Source organism: Oxyura jamaicensis, chromosome 17 (assembly GCF_011077185.1).
Source record: "Oxyura jamaicensis isolate SHBP4307 breed ruddy duck chromosome 17, BPBGC_Ojam_1.0, whole genome shotgun sequence".
NCBI classification, from domain to species: Eukaryota; Metazoa; Chordata; class Aves; order Anseriformes; family Anatidae; genus Oxyura; species Oxyura jamaicensis.
Genome location: NC_048909.1, coordinates 6898984 through 6926206, shown reverse-complemented (window position 1 = coordinate 6926206; position 27223 = coordinate 6898984). Strand labels below are relative to the sequence as shown.

The 27223-nt window shown below is 45.6% G+C and overlaps 1 protein-coding gene across 9 annotated transcripts in view; it reads left to right on the top strand.

Annotated features, from left to right (window-relative positions):
* RAPGEF1 (Rap guanine nucleotide exchange factor 1) overlaps positions 1–27223 on the top strand; it is an 83352-nt gene that overhangs the window by 11892 nt on the left and 44237 nt on the right. For all 9 annotated transcript variants that reach the window (XM_035341295.1, XM_035341300.1, XM_035341299.1 and 6 more), the window contains 2 exons: positions 19634–19773; positions 24306–24484. In XM_035341295.1, coding sequence (XP_035197186.1) covers positions 19634–19773; positions 24306–24484 — 319 coding nt within the window. The remainder of the gene's footprint in view (positions 1–19633; positions 19774–24305; positions 24485–27223) is intronic.

The window sequence follows — 27223 nt, the reverse complement described above, 5'->3', positions numbered from 1 at the left end:
TCTCTTTACAAATGCTTTTGTATTTTTTCTGTTGCCTCATCCATCCAACACTTACAGGAGCACTTCAGTACTGCATTATGAAGCCGAAGAGTGAAACAAGGCTGTTCTAGAGCTGGTTTAATCAACAGATGCAATTAATACAATGATGTTTGTGCTGACACCCAGTCTCACTGTGACTGCACTGTGGGCAGCGGTGCCAGACAAGGAGATCTCTGTGGCCGGGGCCTCACTGTACAAGCAGATCACGAAACGTTTGTGTTGAGCAGAAGATCAACACTGGAAGAGTTTCAGACCGACCCGTGGCTGGCAAACGGCCTCCCTGGTGCCACAAGCGACATTCATGAAAGGTTGAAGCTCAGTCTGCGGTACTTCTAGTTTAGTTGATGGGTTTATAAAATGCTGGGATTTCTTTGTTACGGAACGTCAGAAGCGTAAAAAGGGAGCTCAGATTGGTTTTGTTCTGTGTGAATAAACCTGGGGTGGGGGTGAAGGAAATACGGTTTGGTCTCAGAGCTTTATTCTCACATTAGAACAATGTCAGTCCCAAACCGGTGCTTCTCAGATGCATTTTACCCTGGGAACTTGCAGAAAACGTCCTCCCTTTCAGCTATTTCATTTTTAGCTGTATACAGGGTGTGACCATTGTTTAAGGGAGTGTCGGTGGCACGGAGCCAGTTGATATGTAAACCCTATCCTGAATTGTTTTAAAGAGAGTGCGATTTTCTGTGCTGAGATCTATCGATGACTTTTCTCAGGGCAGGATGCACATGCTGAGTCCAGCAGTTGCTGGAGCAGCTGTTCATTATGAGTAAGCCCTATGAAAAACCTCGGGAAAGCCTTAATATCAGTAGGAAGCAGCGCGAGCTTAAATGATCGCCCCTCGAGTGTGGCTGAGCCGTGTCAGTAGCTGCTTTCGTATTTTCACTTGCTTGGAATTTTACACTGGACAAAGTGTCTGGTTCTTAAGGTGGCAAAGTCTGTAGGATTGTTTACAGGGAGGTTTCTAACTTCAGGCTCGTTAATGGTTGTAAAGGCTCGCCTGGACACTCCCTGTCTCTTGCTCCAAGCTATGAATTTATTTGATTTACCCCACTGTGAGTTGATGGAGCAGCTTCTGTCTCAGTAAGGGTATGTCTCCTGGCTCCGTGGCTTCTAGGATTTCCTAACATTGTAGCACTGGTGTTACTTAGGCTGGGTTTCTGCCAAGTCCTGTGCTAGGACTTGTGTTAGGACGAGGCACGTGCTTGTAATGCAGTCCCCTCCCTGTCCCAAGCTTCCTAATCGATAAGCTGGGGGGTTTTGGTATGGCCTGTCTCTGTTTTTAATCACGGAGCTGACTTTGCTTGAGGCTGATAGCTTTTTGGTACCGCATCCTGGCAGAGAGCTTGTGTCACAAGGTTTTGGTTCAGCAGGGTTGTCCTGGAGATGCAGAGGGATGTGCCCCAAACAGCGGTACGTGTCGCAGCCACGGGCAGTACGTGTACATCTCCCACAGGCAATAGAGCCGCTCTTGTTGGGTGTGATGTGTCAGGATGGTTCACGAGGGTGGTAGCAGTGGGAAGTAGGGGGTGTTCTGGCTTATTTGGAAAACAAGATTCAGTTTCCTTTGATGTAATAATTTCATGAATCAAAAAGGAAAATGAGTAATAATCCCTGATGTTTATTTAGAGCTTTATATTTTCAGAGCATCGTGCAAGTGTTTGTTCTGTCCCTTTGACTCCGTGCTGTCTGTAGCGAGGTGAGAACAGTAAGTACAGCTTCTGCCTCTGCTTCATTTACTGCTAGGGTTTCAGTTGTTGCTCTGGTCAGATGATGTCTGCTTCTCCATAAGCTTCTGCTGGCTGTTCAGTTCGTCGCTCGAGCTGCGTACCCTCCGAGTGGGTTGTCGTGTTTTAACGCATTTCAGCTCTCACCAGGCAGGGAGGGCGGCAGACAGTGCTGTGCAGCGGGGGCACCGCTTGTTTGTAGGTAGTGCAGGTGCGCACAGAGCATGCCACCTAGAGGAATGGAGCTGGCAAGGCTGGACGGAGCCATGCTTTGCTGGCAAAACGTAGGTGGCTGCGAGAGTGGCTGTGGTGAGATCTTCTCCATGCAGTGCACGTTGTGGCCCTGCCTCTGGTACGTTCACCAAGCCAAGTGTGAGAAGGTCCCTGCACAGCCAGCTTTCCACCAGCTCCTCAAAAAAAAAGCTTCTCGACTTTTTACCTGAGGTTACTGTTGATGATTTAGCATTCTACTTAGGTTGATCCTCATCTTTCACTGAGCCTTGAGAATCTGCAATTAAATTGAGGATCTCACCTCAAATATTTTCAGGGAATTAGGGTGAGGAATCTAGCACAAGGTGTGATTTGATGGGATAATGCTCTCTAAGCTCCGTGCTTTTTTTGGCTTGTATGTTGCAATTTCTTTTGCGGGAGACTAATAAATTTCCCAGAAGATTATCCTAATTTCCAAAGTCTCAAAGTCTGAGTTGTAATTAAGCACTTAATTTGATGAGGTTTTTTAAATGTGTTGCTGGTCTGCTGGCAGCTTGGGGAAATGGTTCCATCTGCAGCCCAGCTTCCCTCGTGTGGGTTCAAGCTCACAAAGCCGATGTATATTTAGAAGTGCCAGAACTTCAGCCTACCAGACAGGCTTCAGAAAATTGCTCCAAATTCATGTTTTCTGGATAGGTTAAAGCCAGATTTGAAAGACGTCCACCTTCTTTGAAGAAGCTCAAGTGATCATTAGGGAGATGGCAGATTTTCATTAACACACGGGCAGTGAGCAATTTCAATAATGCATCTGATTGCCTACAAATTACATTGAGTTCCCCCATTTCCACAAATTGCAGCAATCATTCCATCCAAGAGGGAGGCTATTATTTTATTTCTTTGAAATGAAAAAGCGTTTCTTTTTTAGTTCGTGTTTACCCTCCTCTGTTCTTTGTGAGCTGAGCCTGCATCTTGCCTCTGCTAGCGAGGTAGTTTCCCCGAGAGCCAGAAGCACAGAGTCAGCTGCTCTAACTGGGCTGTCGTCGGAGGAAAGGTTTCACGGTGTCGTGCTGGTAAGCTCTGCTCTTCATGGGACTCCCATGCAGTGGTTTCTGTGGTCAGTGAACTGCTGAAAGCCAGAAAGGGACAGTAGCTTGTGCTGTTCCCTGCAGCATGAGGGGCAGTGGTGGAGGTTTGGGAGGAGTGCTCCAGGTCCAACGTTGATATACCTCATATGCAGCATGAGCAATGCTTTGGCAGCCCAGAAAGGCACCCTCCAAACTCTGCTCACGTGCCCTGCTGAACCTCAGGTGCTGGAATACGGTGGGGAGGTTTTCCAGCATGGGCTGAGCCAATGTATTTCCCTTGAAGTCGGGTACGAGGAGCTTGTATATAGTCAGGAACCACTGAAGAACAGTAACTGTGCAGTGCAGTATCCTGAGGAACACACTTTGTATGTTCCTTTGTGTGGTCTCCTAGCCCGAGCCAAGCCACCATCCAACGTCATGATCGTCCAGTGAGCCAGGGAATTGTCAGGTAACCACGTGGAAGGCTTGAGCAGACGATATTTCCTCTTTAGGACAGAAGTCTGGTTTTGATCCACGCTGGAGTAACGTGTGTCACAAGAAGGTCATAACCAGTGACTTAGGCTCATGGGAATCTGATACAGAAATGATAATGACTGGGCAGAGGTTTTCTGTTTCATGCTGTTTGAGGTCATAGCTTCTAGTTGACTCTGATTAAGTTTGTGTCTTCTGCTAAGATTTCTCTCTGTTAATTTAGAAATCCTGCACCCCTTCCCTGGGCCCCTCCCCAGAGTTAAAACTTCTGTGCTCCAAACCTCCGGAGCAGGCTTGAAGACTTCATTACGCTGTGCCTTTGAGGTGACCCCCGCATATTTCCATCGAGACATTAGGATGGCCTTCCCATTTCCTCCTATTCTCAGTTTAACTTTTCCTGTTACGGGAATACCAAAAAAAAAAAAAAAGAAAAAAAAAAGAAAAATGCCATTAGTCGTATGTTAAAGCAACCCAACTAAAGCCAGTAGGAAGAGCATCCTCTCGGTGATGCTTTATAGGGCCATGTTTCAGCGTGCCATTTCGACTGTGGCCGTGGCTGTTGCGTGTGTTGGCCACTTACACGTTTAACAGGCCCTCTCCGCGGCTCTCTCCTTCCCACACGTCCCTTTTTGCTGATAACTTTCTGTCCTCCAGGCTACTGACAGCTGTTGTCCACTCGCTGCTAATTAAGAAAGCAGCATGAGCGATGGCAATGTGGTCTGGAGAGATTGAGCCCCCCTCGCTGCAGCAAAGCATTTCAGCCTGATTAAAAAGTCTGAGTGACAGCTGAGCGGCTTTTTTTTCCTCCCCTGTCTGTTGAGCTTCTCTGTAGATAGCCCGTTTGCTATCGAAACTCTCATGTCGGGCACCCTCTGTATCTCAGTGTTTTTTAGATCCTGCGACAATAAGCCATGTCAGAACAGATTTACTATTGAAAAAGGGGGCACGTGTGAAATTTAAGCGGCTATAAAGCCACGTATTTAACATGCAAAGCGTCGTGTGCATCTGTGCTGTTACATAGAAATTCAAATGTAGGTCATTTTTTAAACGAAATGATGCTTACTTTGTTGAAAATGTAAAACTAGATAGAAAATCAAGATTATCATGAATGAACAGCACTTAAGTAGACGGATTGAGTGGATTTCAAAGATGCTCCCTGTTTGTTTAAGGATTTTCCTTGTCTGTTTTGTTTCCTTCTTTGGTTTCCTTGTTTTGTTTTCCCTTGTTTTTCATCCAGTCCCTTTTGTCTAATGGTTGTGCTGTGATTTTTAAGATGCAGCAAGAGCACTGGCTTGAACTCTGGAATTCCCTTTCTGGGTTGTGCTTCTATGGAGATAAAATGGGAAGGCTGACGTTAAGATAATAAAAGATCCTTGTGTTAGCAGACATCCAGAAGATGTGAATTAAGGTGATGGTGATTTGGTAGAAGCCTCGTCCTGAACCAGAGCTGCTCTCTGGAGCTGTTTACCCCCCAGAATATTATGACTGTATTTCAGATTAGACCTGCAAAACTCAATCTGAAATCTTATTTGCAATAAGTGGGGTCTGCGTACCCCCTAGCATGCTCTGCAGGCAGTTTCCTCTCATATCTGGGCTATAATTCCTTCCTGTTGTGATTTTCCTCGTGCTTGGCTGTTACCTTTTATCTTGGAGATGATTGTTTCATGATACAGCACCACGGCACAATCAGATCTCCTCTTCAAAAGGAGTAAAGTGTATAGGAGTAAAATGGTTATGTTAAAAAAAAATCACTGCCGGGCTCGGCTCCTTAGGTGTGTGAAAATCCTTTAACTAATGATGTCTGCCCCAGTATAATTGAACAGCAGAAACAAGTCTACTGGGAGGAAGGCGTACCTTTGACTCTACTTGCTCCTATTCACCTTGCGTGCCCATCGCTTTGCCTCGTGATCACCTTCTGAAGGAAATCCTGGAGCATTTGACCTCAGCTTTCCCAATAAAGAAGCGTTTTACATTTGTTGAACGAGAGCTGCTCCAGTGGTCAGTGCTGAAAACACTCAGCTGAATACTTTCAATACTAAAACGATAGGAATTGCTGCAAAATGTGTTGTATTTATAACCAACCAAGCTAGGCAGACTTTGGGGGATATGGGTGGTTCAGGGAAAGTGCTGTAGTGTCCTTGGGAAGCTTTTTGTTTTCACGTGAAGAGAGCAGGTGCTGATACGATGCAAACAGAAGAGAAATCCCATCACCAAATCGGCCCTGAGTCCCCAAGCTGTAATCTGTAAATAAAGTGATTTATGGGTATTATGATGAACATGGTGTTTTTTCTCCAGACAAAATATTGTTTCCAAATAGATCTCTCCTTATTACACTCTGGTTTGGCTACTGATTGTATGACATAAGCCTGGTAAATGTAAGGTTGGAAGAGTAATGTTTCTTTATCCTCTGCCAGTGAGAATTTATGGAGACACCAAATCCCCAATCCGTCTTGCTGTGGGAGCTAATTAAGACTATAAGGGAACGGTTTCTTGGTTCAAAATGTTGAGAACGACCGTAAGCATCCATACTGTTACATCTGGAGAGCTTGTTACGGATGGCGAGATTGATTGTGCGGGCTCGTTGCTGTGAGCATCGGTTGTTTCTTTCCAGTCACCTGATTATTGCTTGGACAGCTTCGCCAAACCGTTTACTACCTGCTGCCCGGTGACTGGCAGCGCACGCTTCCAGCAGATTACAGGAATATTGTGCGGCCTCGGGATCGTGGTTAGTCCTTTTGTCCTCTGTTGTCAGTCACGGTGACATCAGGAATCGAGCTGCCATCCCCCAGGTAGGTCTGCCACCAACAGTGACGTGTTTTTACATCTGTTCTGCATTAGCTCTTCACGTGCCTGATGGCTAGTGTCAGTTGCTCTGACTACCCACAGCTTATCCTTTTATGCCATGAATTTATGGCTGCATAAAATGAAAAACCACCACGCAGTCATTTCAGAGGCACAGAGGTGGCGGATTTGACATTAAAGGGGTGAAAGAAACATTCTGCAAATTCCTGTGTAAATTCCTAGGTGCCTGTTTGGTGGTAGGTTAGGCTGAATTCAGCCTGAAGTCTTAACGAAATCCCAGAGCTCTGCTGCTAGGTCTGCAGTTGATTTGCCTTCCACTGGATGTGTGAAGGGGCAAAGTATTTCAGTAGAACTGGCGCTTCTTGGTTGGATGGTTTTACAGATTTAGACTTGGATCTTAACAGGAGAGCATAAACCATGGATTTCCTTCACAATAGAATACGTTGGTTTTATGTTGTGAAGGAATGGGTTTAGTTCCTCTGGTTTCCTGATTCCTTATCAGACCACAGGAGTGTCCCTTAAAGAAACAGAAAAGAATAAATACAAATGCTCTTACAAACGGTGATGTTCTTTAGGGGAAAAGAAGAAGCACGCGCAAAACTTTGGTGAACAGGCCACTGGGTGCTAGGGAGAGTGCCTGCAAGAAAAATCTCCTCCTTGGAGGTTTGTCAGCTACTTCTGTTCAGCAAAGCTGACCTTGATCTTTTTATCTAAGAAACAGCTTCCCATATATATGAGAATTACCCAAATATTTCCTTTTATTGCCGATTTGTCTCCTAATTAGCATAATCCACTTTGCAATGTACAGTTTTTTTCCAAACAAAACCCATATACAATAGGAAGTTAACTGGGAATGCGAGGCTTGTGTTCTCAGCCCTCGCCTCGATTTGAATCGACTTACCTGGGTGGAAAAGCCCTTTCATTTGGAAGTCTAAATTGTAAGGTTCTTGTGGCTTTGAGCATTATTACATTTTATCATGATAAATTACTGGTGTATGATGGTTTCAAGTGATCTCCCTTGAAGTATAGATTCTTACAGCTGCCAGAAAAACAGCTCAGCTCTTCTCCTGCTCCGTTCTCTGCCCGCGAATAGCAAATTATCCTCACTGTGCTTGACGTATTGAAGTCAAGGAAGCATTTTCTATAGATTTTTAATTCTCTTTTATAAGTGATTGAATCCCCGTTGAAAACATCTTCTTTGAGGGGCTTCTTTCAAAGTTTCCATATGAATGGGTTCAGCTTCATACTGTAATGTTGTGACTGCTATATGCAGTGTTTCGCTTAGGTTTTTAAATAAAATAGCAATCAGGCAGTTTTGTTGAGAGCTTTTTAGATCTATGGCTTGTGTACGATACAATGCTCAGGATGGATGTGGAAATGTTCTGTGGTGTTCCAAGTCACAGAGGCTGTAGGAGTCTTCTCTGGAGGAACTCGGGGCTCTTACCGTATTTTTGTGAAGCAGGTTTTCCCAAGTCAACGTGCATCTTCCAGATTTTTTTTGAGACTTTTTCGTGTTTTGCAGTACTGCGTAAGATACGTCGTTGGTTTTCAGGTTAATGAAGAATGATGGCACATTTAGTGCATTCAAAGACTTTCCTGAGTGCAGAGTTGCCAAAAACAGAGTGGGAAAGATACCTTCCATCTGTCATTCTTCTACAGGAATCAGCAGTTCCGAAGTGGATGTAGCTGAGCGTTACTTGCTGAGCATCAGAGCAGAGTTAATGAGTACACGGAGGGCAACTGGGGGACGCTTATCTCCTGAACTGGGGAGGGAGGCAAGCTGATTTTGTAGGGTAAGTCTGTAAACAGGGCGGAGAGGAAAGGGGAGCTTCCCCAAAATGTATACTAAAATAAACGAGGTCTGAGCTCGGATCTGAAATCTTGCCGTGAGACCGTGCAGGGCGTAGCAGGAGAGTGCTCCTTGCGGGGAGCAGGTGTTTGCTGAGGTCCCGCAGCCGATGGTTGCAGCATTCGGCTGCTCGCACCCCCCTCCCACGGTACAGGACTACTGCCGAGCAGCACCCCATCTCCTCCTCTTCCTCCTTCTTTATTCCTCTTCATGTGCACGCCGTGAATCGTCAGATAAGAATGGAGAAAATGTCAAGGTCTGTGGGCTAGCAGTGCCCCCCCCCCCTTTTTCCCTTATTGCAGTGTCCTAGAGAGATACTATCCCAGGCATAAATACTTTTTAATTCATGAGATATTAGGTAGCAATTACAAAGCTATAATATTTAGCTAGGCTGCCACAAAGCTTAGCCCTGGATGCTTCATACACTGCAGAAGGGAATTATTAAACATGGATCCTACAAAGTCCGTTGTTGCGGCGTTGTAGGTGGTGGATGGTTTACAGGCTTTCTTGTCGCCACACCGCAGCGTGATTCTGATTTATTTTTTGTTTTGGCTCGTTGGCTGGACCCAGTTGAAGGCTCTCGGTTTCTGAGGGGGGAAGTACAGTTTCCCTTGGGACAGCTGCATCTTGTGCGGGGTGGTCGTGCGTTATCAGATGGTGAGGTTAAATGCAGGTCTGGGAGGTATTTACCCCTGTAAGAACGGCACCAGAGATGTTTTCATAAACACGCCTTTGTGTCTGTTGGAGCCCAGCTGCCGTGAAACGCTAAATCCGCTGCAGAAGTCAGTATGTCACTGAAAGAGCAAGTTTGACACCGAAAGAGCACGAAGCTAATCAGGCTAAAGCTCTGACAAAGCACCAGGCTTACCCCGATGGAAAAGCAAGCGCTCTCTGATGCGCTGGAGCGTGGCCCGACCTGGGACCGGCAGACCCCGCGCACATCCTGGGGACTCGTGGGCCGAAGTTCCTCCTGGCAGACTGCTCCTCGCTTGCCAAACGGACCAAGTGAGCTCCCAAAATACTGCTTGTCGTACCGCCAGCTGAAATCATTATCGATTCACCTTTCGGCTCTGGTCAGCGGGATCGCCAGGCGGTTGCCCGTTGTTTTGCAGAGATGTAAATAGCTTTGGCAGTTGTGGTTTCGCTGCTTCGTCAAAACCGAAATAAAATCTAAGTACCGTAGGAAGTTATTTCTTATTTATAGATTCCTAAAGTCTCTCTGCCGCGTAATCTGGGCAGGGGGCTTTGAAACATGCTTTTTCATGTGGAGTGGATCGCGGCCTTTAAACATGCTCGCCCTGTGCCTTGGTGGCAGGTACGTCCCTGGGGCAGGAGCTCGCTTCTGAAACCTGACGCCCTGCTCCGCATGGGGTGTGATAGCCGAGGGAAGGGGCTGCTGGTAAAACCTCGCTCCCGGAGCTGGGAATTCCAGATTCGTTCACTGATAAAAGAATTGTTTCAGCATGGAGTGCAAGGAGATGCTGAGATAAGGGCCAGCGCTGGTTTTGGTAAACTACAGGTCTTGTCTTAGCTCCCTTTACCTATCACCCTCTTTGCTGTATGTTAGCACTAAAGGTGTTTCTTCTTGAAATGCAAGCTGACTTCCTGTATCGGTAACTGGGAGCTCATTAAAAATTAGAAACTGGTTCTTAGTAGGGCCCACTTTCGGTAATTTCCAGGAACTGCTTAAATACAGACAGCCAGGGTGATTACAAGAAATAAGGTTGCATTCGAGCAAAGAATTAAGCTCCAGTGAACTAAGGCTCAGCTGTCCCCTTCTTAAGTGGGTTTTCAGACTCGTCACCGCATTAGGCAACGTAATACTCGGAAAGAGCTGGGAAATAGCTGCTTTTTCTTCAGCGCTAAATTAACAAGTAGAACTCTAGTGTTTCCATGCTAGCGAGGCCTCAAGGCTTCAAAAGGCTTGATTGTGTTGAAGTCAGCATGTATTTCTTCAGATTCCTGCAGTGCTGCTGCTGACGCTTGTACGGGTTTGCCTCTGCGCAAGTTCGCTGCTCTGTATCTTTTTAAAAAATATATTTTGCTTGTTTTAAAGTCTGGATTTGCTGAGAAGACCGAGGAGGGCTGCAGGTATTTGTAGCCTTCGCTTTGAAACCTGTTATCTGTGGGAGTGATGTGAGCAGGCAGTTTTAATTCAGGCAAGGGGAGGTAGGGTGAAGTGGAATTGCCACAAAGGACTGTTCACTGCTGAAGCACCTTTTAATGTTTATGTGTAGTGGTGTGAAAGGTGGACACCTCGCTTAGACTGCTTCAGCTACCTTATGTTTCCTACCACGGCCCAGGTATGTGCTAATCCTGCAGCTAACGAAGATGAGGGTTAGTATTTCCTCTTCCTCCTGGGCTGCTCAGTTCAATTAACATCTTGGTTTCCCTTTGCTGGAGGCACTGATGTTTCAAATTGTGCTTATAGAAGACTAAAATTTCCTACTGCCTGTAGGCAGGCAATAAAAGCAGTGGTTTGTTTGCAGATCCTATCAGGTGCAGAATAGGGCGCAGAGCTGAGGCTGTGGCCTGCAGCTTCTTAACCCTTGGTGGAAGCAGCACAACAGCAGTGCGAGAGCAGCTTCTGACCTGGTTACATCAGAAATCTCACACCTGCAGTGCTGCTCTATCACCTTGCACGCACGCTGGAGCTGGAGAGCTGGCCCTTTGGGGCAGCAGCACGGAGCGCTTCAAAGGCGAGCCATTTGCATAGCCCTCCTGCGCCGGCTTTTGTGGGGTAGGCAATATTAGGGAAGTTTACACCGGTCTCGCAGTGCTGCTTCAGGAGGTGGTGCTGGCCCGGTTCCTGAGACTTAGCTGTCTTTCCCTTGCAGAAATGGGAGCCCCCAGCACGGTGTGGTGGAGCTGTGCAGGCTTGTTTGATCTGACAGAACCCAATATCTGCTTTTCAGCATCTGAGCCCCGGGGACACGGCGCTAGTCAGAACAGGGAGAAGCGAGGAGTTAGCTCATCTCCTAGCATTCATGGAAAAGAGCTTACATCACGTTCTCACCTGGACTGCTGCCCTTAATCTACGGCACTCACTAAAGAAGGAAATAAAATCGAGCGTGTTTAAGCACATATTTTCCATGTTTTGATCTTAGTTCTTGAGCGCAGCCCAGAGGAGCGTGGGGAGTGCCTTTTGGGCAGTGTGTGAGGTTACTCCCAAGCCTACTGGAAAACAAGGGTTAGCTTTGCAGTTCAGGCTGAATGTGTAAAGAGTCTGTAATCAGAGGTCAAAAATAAAATGACTATAATTAGCAGTGTCCAAAGCAACTGGAAATTGTGTCAGGCAGATCCGAGCCAGCTTTTCTTTTCCATCGCCTAATGAATGGGAGCTGAGGTTTCTCTCCAAGGATGAGAGAAGGCTGAGTTGTTTCCCATTCAAAACTGGTGCTGTGGGACCAACGCGAACTCAAGACTCATTTACGACCTTGTTTTTCAGCTTTTGAACCTGCGGGCAGGTTGTGAGCAATTAGGCTTTTCCCTAAAGCATCTAAAATAACGCGGTGGTTCTCGCTGTCCTGGAGAGCGCGGGTGACGACTTTCTGTCACCTTGGAGATGGATAAACAGCTCCAGCAACACCGGCTTACAGCTTCTCAGGGCTGAGTTTCGAAGCCAGCAGCCGTCCGACTGAAACACAAAGTCTAGCAAAGATTTTTTTCAATGTGGGAAGAGTGTAGATGTAAAACGAGAAGAGGGGAGGCAGAGTTGAAGCTGAGCTGGGTGGCGGGGCTTTTTGCTGGGCCGTGGCAGCAGCTGAATGAAACGATTTAGCTGTGGCTCACACGCTCCCTGCAGCACGGAGTGACTCAGGTAGTGCACAGGCATACTGGAGCCTGCAGGGCTTTATTTTTAGATGCCTGAATCACTGTCATGACTGTATCCTCATAAAGCCGTGAGACGAGTGGGGATGCCCACGGACCCCATATTAAGTCATGGTTGGTGAACACAGACTCCCTTGCAACCGTTGTGACTTCGGCGTTCAGAGCTGCTTGCTGAAGTAACGCAGAATCTAGGCCCTGTAGCTGGATTCTCTTTTATTTTTCCAATTTAAAACTAAATGTTTAGTTAGCAGCCTCAGTGGTTTCTCTGCACAGACCAGGGTGAGCGTGGACCCCGGCAGTCCTGTTGATGTTGGAGGCTGCTCGGCTCTTGTGTTGTTTCAGCGCTGCTGGCACAGGGGAGCCACGAGTCGTGTTACCAGTGCCGTAATCCCATTAGCTCTCTCGGGCTCGCAGGGCTGTGCAAAATCAGTACTTAAATGGGAAATTACCAGAGACTCGCCAGATGCCGCACAAAGGTTTGCTAGTGATTGGGTAAACGGCAGCGTTTCTGCTTGCGAGCTGATAGGGAACCAGTCTGCTGGAGAGACTCTGTCAGATAAAGCAGAGCAGAAGTCCCGACTGCCGCTTATCAATAAATTACAGCATCTTGCAGAAAGAAGTCTCAAAGCTTTGGTGTGCTGGAGGAAACTGAGCTTGGGTAGCAAAGTTCCGTTCCCATAAATTCCTTCCTTGTTCGATTAATCGTAACTTTGTTGTTTTTTTTTCTTTTTTTTTCCTGCAAACCAGCAGGGCAGCGTAGCAGTTTTCAGCAGCTAAAGGATTCCTAGTTTGTGCGTCTGCATGCAAGGTGATTCCTCTACTCTGAAACATTTCAGGCTCAAAGAGGACGAGGAGGTAACCCTACGAGCTGCTCCGAGCTCGCTGCTTGGTGTCGTGCATCCTCTCTTCCTCACGGAAGATTTGCCTCCAAACACGCAGCTGGAAGGAAGAAGAGCTGTACCACTAACGCACCATAAAGTTCATGCTGTTGACTGATCCAATCCTTTCTGCTGCAGTCGGGAAACGTGGCTGAATTGATAAGCTGCCCTGTGTGCCTCCCAGTTCCCTTGCAAACACTGCGAGCTCTTTCCACATGAGGTTGCTGCAGCTGGAGATGTCTCATTCATGGTTGCTTAGAAAAAAAAAAAAATCAAAATAAAAATGTGCTCTCTGACAAATAAAAATGTTTTGCTTCCTCTGGAGGCCCCAGAGGGCGGCATAAAAAATAATGAAGCCTGTGAGTCACTGAGCAGAGCCCGGCCAGCTGAGAGGGAACTGAGCCTCCCTTTTCCATAGAAGTTTGTGTGCTGTCATTGCACATCATTAATGCTCGCTGGTTTATGCTCATTCACTGTAATGTTGCCAAAAAAGAAAAAGGGCAGTCGGTCTTTCCGCTTCCAAACGCTGGCTGCTTCGAAGGTGACGTGATGTTAAAGGAAAAGTTTCTCCAGCTCTCGAGAGCTATTGTTTGATTCTCAGGCTGCCCCTCCTCTGCCGTTTTCCTCCAAAACCTGGCCGCGCTCCTAGCAAACAAATTCCCTGGAGAGGGCCTTGGAGCAGTTCAGGACCGGCTCCACCTAGGGTACAAAGGTTAGGGTGGGCACGCTTCCTGATTGACGCGGGACCCTCCCTTTTTTTTTTTTCCTTTTTGTCTTTCTGAATCCCTTACCGGGTCTTTTTTTGGTCTCCGGATAAATTCACTAACAGAATATTTAAATTCTGTTCTGTCTCCTCTTTGTTCAGGATCTCAGCTCATCCTTTTGAGAACACGGAGCATTACGCAAGTGCTGCGTATCAGCATCTTTAGGCTTCTAAACCATCCCTAGGACTTTTGAGAAAGGGGGCGTGAAATGTGGCAGAAAGCTGCTGATGGAGAACTGAGCGGTGCGGGGCAGGTGCGAAAGCCAAGAGTGTGTCTGGGTTTCCCCTCCTTTTCTGTTCCTTTCACCCTCCTTGGAGGCCTCGTGCTTCCTCTCCGTCATCGTGCACAGGCGGTGACAGGCTGGAACTTTGTGTCTCAAGAAAGACAGAGACGCCCTCCACCACGAAAGGACTGGAAAGGGGCCCCTGCCTTAGCCCTGCGTTGTCCTCAGCACGCCGATGAGCTTCAGGTCCGTCCTTCTGTCAGTTCCTCTGCGGAGGGGCTCAGCTGCTGGAGGATGCTCGGGGAGTTTCTGGTTAGAGCAACGTTTCTGCAAAGCTCAGAGGCTTCGGTTTTCCTTTATTTGTTCTTATTTTAGTGTTTGCATTACAGGAGAGCCTTCAGTTAGGGCAAAGGCCCCACAGCTCTGTGTACTTACAAGTGCCCATTAGATAAGCCCTTTGCTCAAAGCTAAGGTGGAAGGAAGGTGGCTGGGAATTCCAGTAATGTTCATCTAAAATCTTTACAGATCCGTGCTTTGCAGTGTATTTTGCAGTTATAGTCAGTAACTCTTACCTGTCTGTTGTGAACTGATTGTCCCCTTGTTTTCCTGGCAGCAGCGTTGGGTCTGGGGGAGCAGGAACCCATCCCCATCGCTGCTGCCTCGTTCAGTAGTGCGCTGCAGCACCAGCAGAAAGGTCGTTTTCAACTCTCTCTCATTATTTTTTCCCTTTTGCTTCTGAACCCTTAAAGTCCCTGTCAGCGAGGGTTTAAGTTGAAGCCTTGCAACTTGCCTTTTGTCTTCCACAAATGATCGAGCTGTGCCCAAGGGAACAAATGCCGTTTTAATGGGCATTGTTGTGTAATTCATTACATAAGTCACCTCTGTGTTCAAAGGACTCGTGGCACAAATGGCAGGAGCGCTTGATTAAAAATGTGCACAATAGCTTCGTTACGACACTGGGAGAGATGTTCTCTGTTATTTTTAATCTGATAGCTTTTAAATATGTGCATCCAGCAGAGACCCAAATGGCCTTTAAAAAGGGAACCATTTGTGGGATAAGATTTTAGACTACTTGGTTCTTTCTAACGAGCCTGGAGAATCAGTGCAAGCTGGAAAATGAACGTTAACCCTTTTTGAAGGTTTTGTCTCCTCTAAAGCCGCACGATTTCTGTGTGTGAACACAGAGAGAGAGAAGCTGGAGGGTTTGGTTTTTCACGTGAGGGATAGGTATGATACTGTGTTCTGTAGTTTAAGACAAACACTGCATTTTCTATTTATTCGATACAATCCCAACACTACCCAAGTTGAACTGTTAAATGGCACATCCGTGCAATTGCAGCCTGCCTGTCATCGAGCAGTGCCGTAGTGACACAAACCTTACCAAGGAGCCCAGAGGCAGACAAGGGGGCTTCGCTCATCCGCCCCCTGCGAGCTCCCATCAGATGCGGCGGCGCTTGCAGCTCGGGCAGGAGGCGGCCGGGAAAGTCTGCAGTGACTGAGCTCTGCACGGCGCTGAACTTTCAGTTTGACTTCAGAGTAAATAATACGCTGCCAGGCCAGGCTGGTGGGATTCACCATGAGTGTTTTGGCTTCGTTTCTGGTGTTCGTTCGATCCCAAGTGGGAAACAACCACTTCGCCATGGCGGTGGTGTGGCCGTTGGGCTTTGACTTGTTGGCCTACCCCGGAGCACTCCGGTTTCTTCACACACAGGCACGTAAGCTGATTCATCCATGTTCCCTCATGCCCCTTAACCCCCTTCTGCTTGAAATCTCTGGTTCTTTCCTCCTCAGGCCAAGCTCTCAGCAAAGCAACGGGCAGCATGACCACGTTGTGGCCAACGGAGCTGCGTGTCCCGGCCAGCAAGGCCTTGGCTGCACCCGGTGGCAGGGCCACGTCGAGCTGAGGCATCGAGCGAGGCTTCTCGTGTCTGGTGTGTGGGCCCACCTCGGGGACACGAGCTTTGAGCCCAGCGAGGCGGTGACTCAACAGCTGGAGCGCGTTCAAACCCAGCAGAGCAGGAGCCTTATTAATAGGGAGATGGAATTAGCCGTGAAATGGGTGACGTACTAAAACTCCCGGTCAGAAATAAGAAACTCAAATCTGTAGTAAAGTAATTTTGAAGGGATTATTTTTTTTTCCAGTGGTGTGCAGCCGCAAAGTGTCCAGACATGACATACGAGGGGATGGGGAAGTCAGCGGTTCCTTTGAGACAGAAAGGCTTAGATACAGCCCTATCTTTTTCTCCCCCATTCCGGTTGAAATCACCACATCCAGCTTATTACCTGTCTTTTCCCATTCATCTTATCAGTGTTTGGACTATGCACAGAAGTACGGGTACCCTGCTTCTGCGCCCCAGAAAGGAGAAAGAGGAGCTCAGAAGGTGGTGCTGGAATTCCAGTGAAACGCTGCTGGGTATTTATTCATCACCAGGAGAAAAGAGTAATAATACGACAGTGGTTTCTGGTGGGCAGAACGCCGAGCTCAGGAACAACCTCAAGGCTGCATTGAGAGCCTGCTTACTGTCGGCTGGCAGGAAGGTGCAGAGGGACAGGACAAACGTTTTGAGCACTGTCATGGATCTGTTTTCTTCTTCTCTGTGTACGTTATCAAATGATTGGATCAGTGAAGGCATGCTGTGCTGTTTGAACTTCTCACTGGGCAGACGTAGGACATGTTACGTACTTAAATGGGATGCGGTGAACAGAAAGTGGGCTTCTCAAAGCACACCAGTGCAATGGTCAGCAATCTAAGAAGTCTTGCACAGCTCCGCTTTTTTCTTTTTTTCATCTGTAAAAGCTTTGGTCACTTTCACCTTCAATCTTGAATACGTTCTTATTTCAGTGCAGCTTCTCTTTTATACCGCTTCATCCAAATCATTAAAATGCAAATTCTCTTCATAGTGCTTGAATGATGTATCTGCTTGAAAGCCTTAAAGCCCATCATGCTGAATGTCTGTTGGCATTCACTGAATATCATCACAGGAGCTCCGCAGCTTGGCTCATGAGTATCGGAAGAGGGACCAGGGACTGCAGCCTGATTTTGATGTTTGGAAATGGAGAGATTCTGCGCCGGAATCACTGACTCACTCTGTGCTCTGTTTAGACAAGTTGCTTCACCTTTGCGCCTGCTTCCCATCTGCAGAATAAGGTTAGGACCCAACTGTTTGAGGGTGAGATAGATATGTTTGCAATGTGCTTGGAACAAGAAGAGCGCTATTTTAAGTGCTGTGTGCAGCTGAGTGTAAGAGCATACTGGTTTGTGACTCATTTGTTTAACTACAAATGCATCAGAAACTTACGAGCAGATGAAATCTGGAAAATGCCTATTGTAGATGGAAAGGCAGTAAAAAGCTGTGTGAACGTGTGATCATCGAAGTAGGGCCTCATAGGGCTGTTCACACAATAACCTTTATTATTTTGCAAACGTCAGCTGTTTTACTTCATTAGTACTATTCTAAGAAGTTCCCATTCTGCTGTAGCCACTTGTTCCTGTCCTTGCTCCGTAGATCTTGTGTCCCCTCGGAGCACAGCCATGGAAATGATTCAGCACTGGATGTGGCAGAAAGGTAAAGAGAGCGAAGGGCAGTGGTTAGGCTGGTGGCGGTGCTGAAGGGGAGCTGCTGTCAGCAGAAGAGAAACTTTCTGCCCTGACAAGACGTCGCCTTTGAGGTTCCTCACCACGCACTTACTGCTTTAACTGCTCGTGTGCTTACCAAAGTTGGGCAAAGATGTCTGGTGGGAAGGAGGAATGGAAATTGCAACCTTCTGAAGTCTTCCTCCCTAATTTCTTGTCTCTGCAAGGCTAAATAATCACCATAAGCAACCAAGGGTTTTGTAGGTACTGTACGTTGTCTTACTCAGACGGTTTGCATCTCACTGCTGTCCGTGGAGGACCCAGACGCAGTTTGTTGTCATTTCCCTGTAGGTTAATTATTGTAATTGCCAGTTCTTTTAAAAATAAAGTCTGAGCCATGACTTCTTTTGGCAAGCACGCATACCTGCACGTGTATAGCAATTCTCACACGACGTACCAAATAAATACTTTTCTTTTGTGGAGCACGAGAGCATTATCGCAGCAGCCAGGGGCTGTTTTCAGTGGTGACCTTCAACACTGTGGAGCCGGAGAGGTTTTAAAGGTTTGGAGATCCCCTTGAGGATGTAAAGCAATGACGTAAATTGTTGCTAAGTTAGGGTGCCAGCTGCTGCCCGTGATTCTTCAGAGGCCAATTGATATGTCTGGGTTTATCTGCAGTGACCAAGGTTTTCAGTGCCTCCCTCCCCAGTGAATTAAACGGGACTTTATGACACAAAGAAAACTCGGAGAACCCTGTAAATGGAGAACAGGTCTGCAGCCAGACTGGATTATAACTGGTGCTGATGCAGCTTTCCATTAATAGCACGTCTGAAAAAGTTGGATGCAGAGGACCCAGCTAACTGGAGTTCTGGCTGCAGTGAAGGTGATAATAGCGGGGTCTTAACACCCTATCGGGAAAACACGTTTACAGGGAGACAGCCCTTACGGGGAGACGAGCGCAGGTTCCTTCCTTCAAGCTGTGGTTAGGTAAATTCTGAGCATTAGGAGTGGTGCTCGCGCTGGTGTGGTATTTAGCTGCTGGGTGCTAGGTTTGACTCAGCAGCCTGTTCTGCTCGCAGGCTGCATGCAGACGAGGTGCTGCAGTGCTGCGTACAGCGGCTGTGCTGTTTTGACTCAGTAGAGGCAGCACAGTCAATTCCCAAATAATGCAAAAGAAAAATGAAACATGCAGCAAAACTGCTTACTTTTCTTGATAATGTAGTTAAAGATAAGTTCAGTGTCTCCTGTTGAATTATCTGGGTCACTAGAGAGCAATTTAAACCTTCATTTATTAAAGTGCTGTTTGCTTAAAATACATTTGCAATTGCTCTCTAGTTTTATATAGTTTTATTTAGCTTGCTGGCTGGACAGATAAAAATACATTGCAACGGTAATTCTGCATGTGGCACGACTGCAAACCTTTGAGACTTCTGCTTTTAGATGATCAGAAAGCCTTGAAAATCCGGTTTTCAAAAGCTTTGAGCAGTTCTGTAATTAAGCTTCTTCGGGGATGCACCAGCGCCCAAGTGGTTCCTTCTGTTCTCGTGGTTTGTGTTGGTACTTCTGGTGTGAAACCCTCCGTGAGGGACAGGGGCTGGCGTTTTTGTTCAGATATTTCATGGAGCCCCAACCGAACAGTGCTACCAAGCAGGTAGAGCTGGGGACCAGCAGCCTGGGAAGGGTGTGAGGTCGGCCTGTGCTTTCCTTTCCTGAAGCTGCCTGCGTGGCCAGGGTGGTTCCTGACCCCGCGAGGAGGAGCTCAGGCAGCCCAGGTCCTTCCCCTGCTGTGTGAACAGGCCACTTCATCCCCTTGACTTAGCATCCTCATCTGCAAAAGGAGGACAGTGATTACCTCCTTTGTGAAGTACTCTGGGGCCTGCTGGAGATAAGTGCTTTCAGAGAGGAGTTTTTCCTTCTCTACAAGGCGCAGGGAACAGCAATCCTGCTGTTCCTGCCTTGGCACTTCAGCCTTGCTGCCTCCGAGGGGAAGCAGGAAATGGTGGTGATATTGTGGTTGGAAACATAATAAAGAGCCTTTTTTTTTTATCCTGTTCCACTCAATAAATTTACATGGTTGCAATGTTTTTCGTAGGCTGGTTTCCCAGATAATGCTGTAGCACAATTTCCCTGTTTTCAACAACTTCACCCTAATCCAGTAACGTGTTTCTGTGTCTTTCTAGATTCTGAGCGTTCCCATCTCTCCTCGTTCACTATGAAGTTGAAGGGCAAGTTTCATTCACCAAAAATAAAGAGGACCCCTTCAAAGAAAGGAAAGCAAGCTGACCTGACAGTGAAAACACCAGAGAAGTCAGCGAACAAAGTAAGCAGATGAAGGACATGTTCTGTTAGTCTTGCTGGTTTCTTGCTTGCTGGTATTCAGTTTGTCAAAATCTGCAGCCCTGCTTTCAGCGTGTGACTTTGTCCCATACAGAATTCTGCAGATATGTCAGGGACCTTCAGGGTTACTTCATGGTGAGTTACAGACTATGCAATAAGAGACGTGTTTTCCTGTTTTGAGATGCTGATGAGACCTCCTTCCATCATTATTTAAATATCCCGTTACGGAATGTAGTTTAATGCCTGACATCCTCCCAGCATGCACACCCTGTGATTATTCTTACAGCTTCCCAATGACTGCCTGGTTTTGGGGCGTGATCCGTTAAAAAACCCCAAACCTAGGTGAGCAAATCCTTGAAGCTCGTCCAAAGACGTGCGCAATCTGATGATGTTAGCAGGGAGAGTCAAACCGGCGCACTGAAGGAGCAGCTGATTCCAGCACGCTGCTGCTCACGTCCAACATACCTCATGCCCTGTGGGAGCTGAGGGCTGGACACTCCTTCCCAGCACAAACCTGTCAGCGTTATCTCCTTGGCCGTTGTGACCCGATTGCGTAGACTGGAGGCTCTCTCTGTAACAGTACTGTTGCAGTCAGTTTTCAAGTGTCAATCTAAGCCAGAACTTAAGAACTGTCGAGGTTATTTATGATAATTCAGAATCTTTCCCAGTTGTTGTTGAAAGCCTCATCCAATGCGCAGTGCCAGACAAGCAAACTTTTTTAGATTATCTCTGCTGGGGATTGTTGCAGTGTTGTTGCGAGCAGTCAGCAAGATAGGGTTATCTCACACCGTGCCATGTGCTTAACACCCAGCGAAATGGCCGCAGGGCTTCCCAGCCCTATTCTGCGCCATCGTATGGGAGATGATGAGGCTTTTCTTTTCCACGCTGTAGTTTGTCCCCCAGGAGGCAACAGATAGGCTTTCCAGGGAGCTGAGCACCTTGCTTTGCCCCACTGGACTCCTGCCAAGAAACATAAAAAAAAATCTGTGAGTTCTGTTTGAAGGCTTTTAAGTCCAACAATATTTCAGGATGGTATGTTGAGATGAGTTCAGAGGCGTACCACGTAGAACATATTTCTGTTCTACCAACGTGTTGTACTGTTTTACTGGGAAGTTTTCTCCCAGTGTTCTTTTTATTGACCGATTCACTAAAATGCATGTAGAGGATGCATTGTTTTTTCCTCTAAATGGTTGGGTGATCAAAAATGAAATGAATTTAAAAAATTAAGAGCTGTATTCAAGATGCTATTCTATAGCAAACATGTAGTGGGATGTTAATTAAAGGCAAAGCTTTTGCTTTTCTTCCTTTCCTATAATAAACAGTGTAAGAGAAATGACTAGTAAGGCATGCTGCATATGTAAAACCTTTTTTTAAATACACAGAATGTTTTTCTATTGGGAAATAAAACACTTGAAATAATTTTTATTATTATTGCAGACAACTATTTAAGCTGTATGCACTTTGTGCTGTGAAATATTGTTGATTTCTGGCTTATTCCTTATCTATTTGAATAGCCACCGTCCAGCTAATCGGTTAGTTGGAAATAGTCAGCTCGTTAGCTTTGTGTGGAGGGAGTGGGGAAGAGGATATGCCTGGATTGTCACCAGGGTGTCTCACTTGTGTACAAAGATGGGTTGATAAATAGGAGATTTTGTGTCAGAAGACACACTTGGTATGCTAAATAATCATCCTTTCCTCCCTCTCAAGCGCTAGGTGCTATTTTTATACTCTTGAAGTAGATAATCACTCTAGAAATAGCAATACTAAAAATTAATGTAAAATCGCTCCACGTAACCTGAAGGTTATGCTCGACGCACGCACACCTCTTCTCCTCTTCCCCTTTATACCTGTACGTGGGGAAAATAAAGGGATTTTTTTCCAGACCCTCCTTTTTTGGGCCATGTCTTTGATTCTTATCTGAGGGCATACTGTAGGAACAGTAGTGTCCTTCAACACTACATGTGAAGTTATAATAGGATTTTCACTGCCAAACTGCAGGGAAAAAAATGGACTTCTCCTGCTTTTATAAGCAGTTGTATTCCGTACAGCTCACTGTAACCCTTCTGTATCTCATACCCATTGCATTTGTAATGTTTTTTTAAGGGAAACCTTTCAAAATCATGCAGAAACACCTAAACGTGTCAGGCAGGCAGGGAGGTGGAGAGGAGATGCTGCTTTGCCTGAACATTCCGTTTACTCATTTAATTCCCCAAAGGGTCATTGCTGAATCCCACATGGCTCCCACAGTTACAGAGCTGCTCTGGCACGGCGATAAGTTAGCTACTGGGGCAAGTTCCTCACTGCTGGGGAATTAAACAAGAGATCATCCTGGGTTTCCTCACCAACCCAGAAGGACACCATCCCACATTTACTTTGGCTTTAGGGGCACACGGCAATGTTTGCTGGAAGATCTTTGTACATTACCCCTGTGAGATCCTTGCATCCCAGTGGATTACTGTTTCTTTCTCTGGAGTTATTGCTGTTATTCTCTGGCCTTGGTGAGTAAAGCGCTGAACCCCAGAAACTTCAGCCTCGTAGATAAATGCACGTTAATTCTGCTGAGCTCTGTAACAGAACCTGCAGTCCTGGGTAGGATATGCTGGCTTTTTGTGTATGATTATGTGTGTATGTATTCACACATACATATGAGGCCTTTGGACCTCAGAAGGGGATTCGTAAAAAGCACTCGTATAGGCTTGTTAACAAAAAAGCTAGCAGGGAAGTCATGAAGAATGGGCTGTCCCCCGAGCAGTGTCCGGCGGCTGGACTTGCACGCCTTGATGCGCTCAGCAGAAAGCTTTGTGTTTCCACTTGTCATTCGCAGCCCTGAACTCTCAGAGTCAGGCCCATCCCTCCTGTGCTCCAGAAGAGTGTTTAAGCTATTAAATCGTAAACCTTTCTACAGGAAACCGTTGTTGAATGAATGCATAAACATTAATCAGAGCAGGAACTGCAATCCCCATTTTTTTCACTTCTGTTTGAGAGCTCTGACCACTGGGCCATAGTCATGCAGCTCATGGACTATGACAGGCTCTCCCATCCCTGAAGTCTGCGATCATTTCATGTGAAGTGCCTCTCCATATCCTGGAAACGGCTGTGCAGTGGTGAGGGCACATGCCAGAAGAAGGGGAAATGGGATTTTTGACATCAGCGACTTGCCAGGATGCTCCTCAGCAGTGGAGTTCAGGCGACGTGGAGCAGGGATTGAGGTGCCTGGAGAACAGAGCTGTCAGAAGTGGAAGCATCAGCAGAGTTTGGGCACTTCCCAGACGAGATGGAAAATGACTGAGTGGCTTGCAGGTCTTGGATTTGGACTAGGGCTTCTAAAATCAGAGCTGGATGGGACTTGAGATTAATTCTTTTATGGAACTGGCCCCAAATTACTGCCCAGTGCTGCCTATAAATTGTTCTTCCTGAAACCTTTTGGGCTGCTGGCCTGATTTTGGAGAAAAGTAGCGTTTTAACAGCTGACAACAGTATGGGGAGCACACGATGCCCAGAGGTCATTAATTCTTGAGGCTGAATTTACTGAGGAGATAATGGATGAAACCTGACTCTGCTAAGCTCTCGGCTCCTTTTCTAGCAGTGTTCAGTAGTTAATTTAAATCTCACTTAGGAACTACTTGTGGCACTAGAAGTCCTCCAGGCACACTCCGTTAAACTTTTAAAACATTTATCCCTGTCCAGATTGCCATTAGGATATCATATATCATTTATGAATTTCTTTTTTTAGTGTTGGCAGTGGCACGGAGGTTGGTGACCACAGCTCAGCTTTATTCCAGTGAATTGCTCTCTTCTTCAGCATTCCTTCGCCGATGCCAAAACTTGGCTTTCACAGTCTGTCCTGTGGAAAGTGTGCGAGTTCCCTTGTTAGAGCAGCATCACAAAATGAATTGGGTTGGAGACTGATTGGAAAGGAGGTTTTTATTTGGAAACAGAGAGACAAGACTAGCCTTCTTTCAAACAAGTAGGCATAGAGCAATCAGAATTGCTCAGAACAATGAAGGTGAACACCGTACATGTCACTGTCAGGGATGGAGACATCTTGTTTGGATTGTTTTGGAGTTTGAGATTTGTAGGGGTTCTTTTCAGGAGAAGGACAGCTTTATTAAAACCGGTAGTTGTTGCCTCTTGTCTTTCATTATCATTACTATCAGCACTTAGTATTATTTTGTTTCTTTCACTCTCCCAGTTTGGTGCGTTGGTTTCAAAGCAATGCTTTCAAAGTCTGATGACTTTGTAGTGTAAATCTTAGCCAAAAACTGATCTTGATTAGCCTTCAGTTTGGGACATGCATCTTGTAATTCAGAAAGTCAAAATGTTGGTTCCATTTTGCACAGACTATTTTCTTGAAAGAGTAGGAATTAAATGTGAATTGTTTGTGGTGGAAGGGGTTTTCTCCAGTCTTCTGAAGCAAAATATAGCTCTTGCATTTCACTGTCTTTCAGGTAAGTTAAAGTAACTTTGCCCTTCAAAATGCTGAGGTTTTAATATTTCTTTCCCTTTCTTCTCTAGAATGTATCATGGCTAGAGGAAAAGGAGAAGGAGGTTGTCAGTGCATTGCGCTACTTCAAGACTATTGTGGACAAAATGGCAATTGATAAGAAAGTGTTAGAGATGCTGCCAGGCTCAGCAAGCAAAGTGCTGGAAGCCATCCTACCCTTGGTGCAGACTGATCCACGCATCCAACAAAGGTAAGTTTCCCTCTTTGGTTTTGGAAATATGACAGATCAGCAGGCTTCTTTGTTTCTTAAGTCTGAAGAATTATATCACACAGGAGACAGAAAAAGTGCTGTAGTAGCTAATAAATTGACTACCATTTTTACTAATTATGCGATCGTTTTCAAACATAATTTAAAAGCAAACTTCCTGCTGTGAAGAAGCCCATGCTATGGAAAGGTAAAACAAATTAAAATGGATTCAGAGAGGAGGAAGGACTGATTCTTAGCATGGATGTAGAAATTCATCATTACTAGCTACCTTATTCTCCTCTAAATTCTGTACTGTTTCTGCAGTCCATGGTAATATGTTAAAACCTAGCAAAGTCCAATAGCTTCTACCTGAAAAACAGCTTATCTTCAGGGTAATCGCTTTCTGAGTTCAGTTTATCTGTCCTGATGTTAGAGAAGTCAGCCTGTACTGTTAGCTGCTTTGGTTTTGAATTTACTGGACCAGATACAGAACAGAAGTAAACAGATGTATTTCAGCAGATTAGCCAGTTCAAGTTCATTCCTGTGTGCTCTCAGCAGATTATTTATAGGTTTGCTCTGATGCCTACTGTATTATGTTTTAACCAGTTAGACAATGAGTTTGAAGCCAGAAAAGATGTAGAAATTTGCCAAAACAAAGCTCAGCATGCATTGTAAGAATCTGTGGAGTCATCAAGCCACGGAGATACAGCTGCTGTTCATAGATGCTGGAGCAATTGATTTAAACAAAGAAAGCAAACATCGCTGAATAGTAAAGAATGAGCAAAACTAGCACACACACAAAAGCATGAAATTAGACAAGAAATGCACAGATTTTTGGTTTCTGAGTCCTGCCAGTTTTTGCGCTGTTCCTGTTTGTTTTCCCAGTAAGCATCTCCAAATTTCTTGTTTGAGATGCTTATTTCAATTCTGATGCAAGAAAGGTTTATGGTATGGTCAAGACAGCTAGCTGTAGGGTGCTGATATTTTATAAACAGATGCTTAGTGCTTTTTGATCCTAATGCATTAGGGCATGGCTGTATGTGACAGTACAAATGGAAGGACACAATGGGTGACTAAGAGCTGTGGCTGGGACGGGAGATGTGCAATTTAGGTTAGGTTTGTAGAAGTACAAAGAGCAATAGCTGTTAGAATTGGAGCATTCAGCAGGCTTCGGGGTTCAGACACAGAAGTTTCTTCCCTTGCTATCAGGTTTCCCGCAGTCATTAAATTTCTGACAAGCACCTGCTTTCACTTAATAAAAGAAAGAACAAACTTTCCCTTTACATGAGGAGAACATGTAAAATGTCAGCAAATATTTTTAGGATAGATAGAAAATGTCATCTTTGTAGTCACTCGCTTTGATTTGTGTATCTACTGGGCGTTTGCTGGGTGATCTTTTCTTCCGATAATATATTTGGAAATAAACATCAACTACATGGTTTTCAGCAGCAGCAGCAGTATTTCAGATGGTTCTATTCCTCAAATCCCTTATAACCCCTCTCTTAGTGGTAGGGTAGTGTAGCCTTGACAATTGGATATCCTCAGTTAGCCTGTGAGCAGAACTTTTGTAGCTAGCTGTCAGTGGAGCAGTCTGGAAACGGTGTGCATTACAGCACAGATCTGTGTGTGTATGTTCTGCCTTGTCTGGCTTCACAGATTAAAAGGGGATTTGACATTCTCAAAAAGCCGTGTCCTTTCATGCCTACCTGTACACTTTGAGTCGTGGCAGGACATAAAGGGGTGATTTCGATGGTAAATCCCCCTCAAGAGAAGTGAGCAAGGCTTGTGTCAGTGTGGAAGAAAGCCCTACAATTGCTGTTGGACTTCTTTTTGCTTGAGGGGAAGCATTTGCATCAAGGAAAAAAGTAATTAAATCTAACACAGAATGGGCTTTCAATTACTGCCTCTTTAGAAGGAAGCAGGCTGAAGATTAATGGCAAATAAATCAAAGCCATAGAAAGAGATGGGGGAGGGCCCTATTTGGGAAATATCTCCTACGAAGATAATTTCGTTTAAAATTAGAGCAACTGGCAAGCACTGTGCTTTTAAAACAAACAAACAGAAAAGCACTTGCCACTGTTTGTATCCCTCTGGTCGTAACTTGACAATAGTTCCATCCCTGGTTCTGCAAACCTGGTTCACCTCAATAATCTCATTGAAGTTTGTGGGCTTGATTCTCTTCTCACAGATAATGAAATTACTGGAGTTAAGCCAGTGTAAAATGGATACCAGACAGAAACGGGAAGATTCAGAACACTCTTATCAGTAATGATGGCAAGATTGCACCTTCTCTTATCTCTTTATGGTTTTGATGCAGTTTGAAATTGATTTAACTTTACAAAGAATTGTTGAAGCATTGCCATCAGCAGTCCTGTTAGCACACCTTGTTTAGTAATGAAGTCAGTGTTTTCAGAATGGCCAGGAAAATGCCTGCAAGCACTGTTGTTACAGTTAACTTCTATTTGGAGTTGTCATCCTTCCAAAATTCTTTTTTTTTTTTCGTTCAGAACAATAGCTTCAGTTCTGTTTCTCATTAAAAGCAAAACAAAGCAACACCCTTCCTCTTCCAGACCTGAAATTCATTCAGTCCAATTTTTTGTAAAGAAGCAAGTTTTAATTATATGTTTTCAGGCGTTATAAACAGTGAGAAAATGATTTGTAAAAGTATGAATAGTCATCTCTCAATTATCTAAGACATTTTTGGGAGAGTTAATAAGGAGGAAGAAAAGCATAGTTAATGCT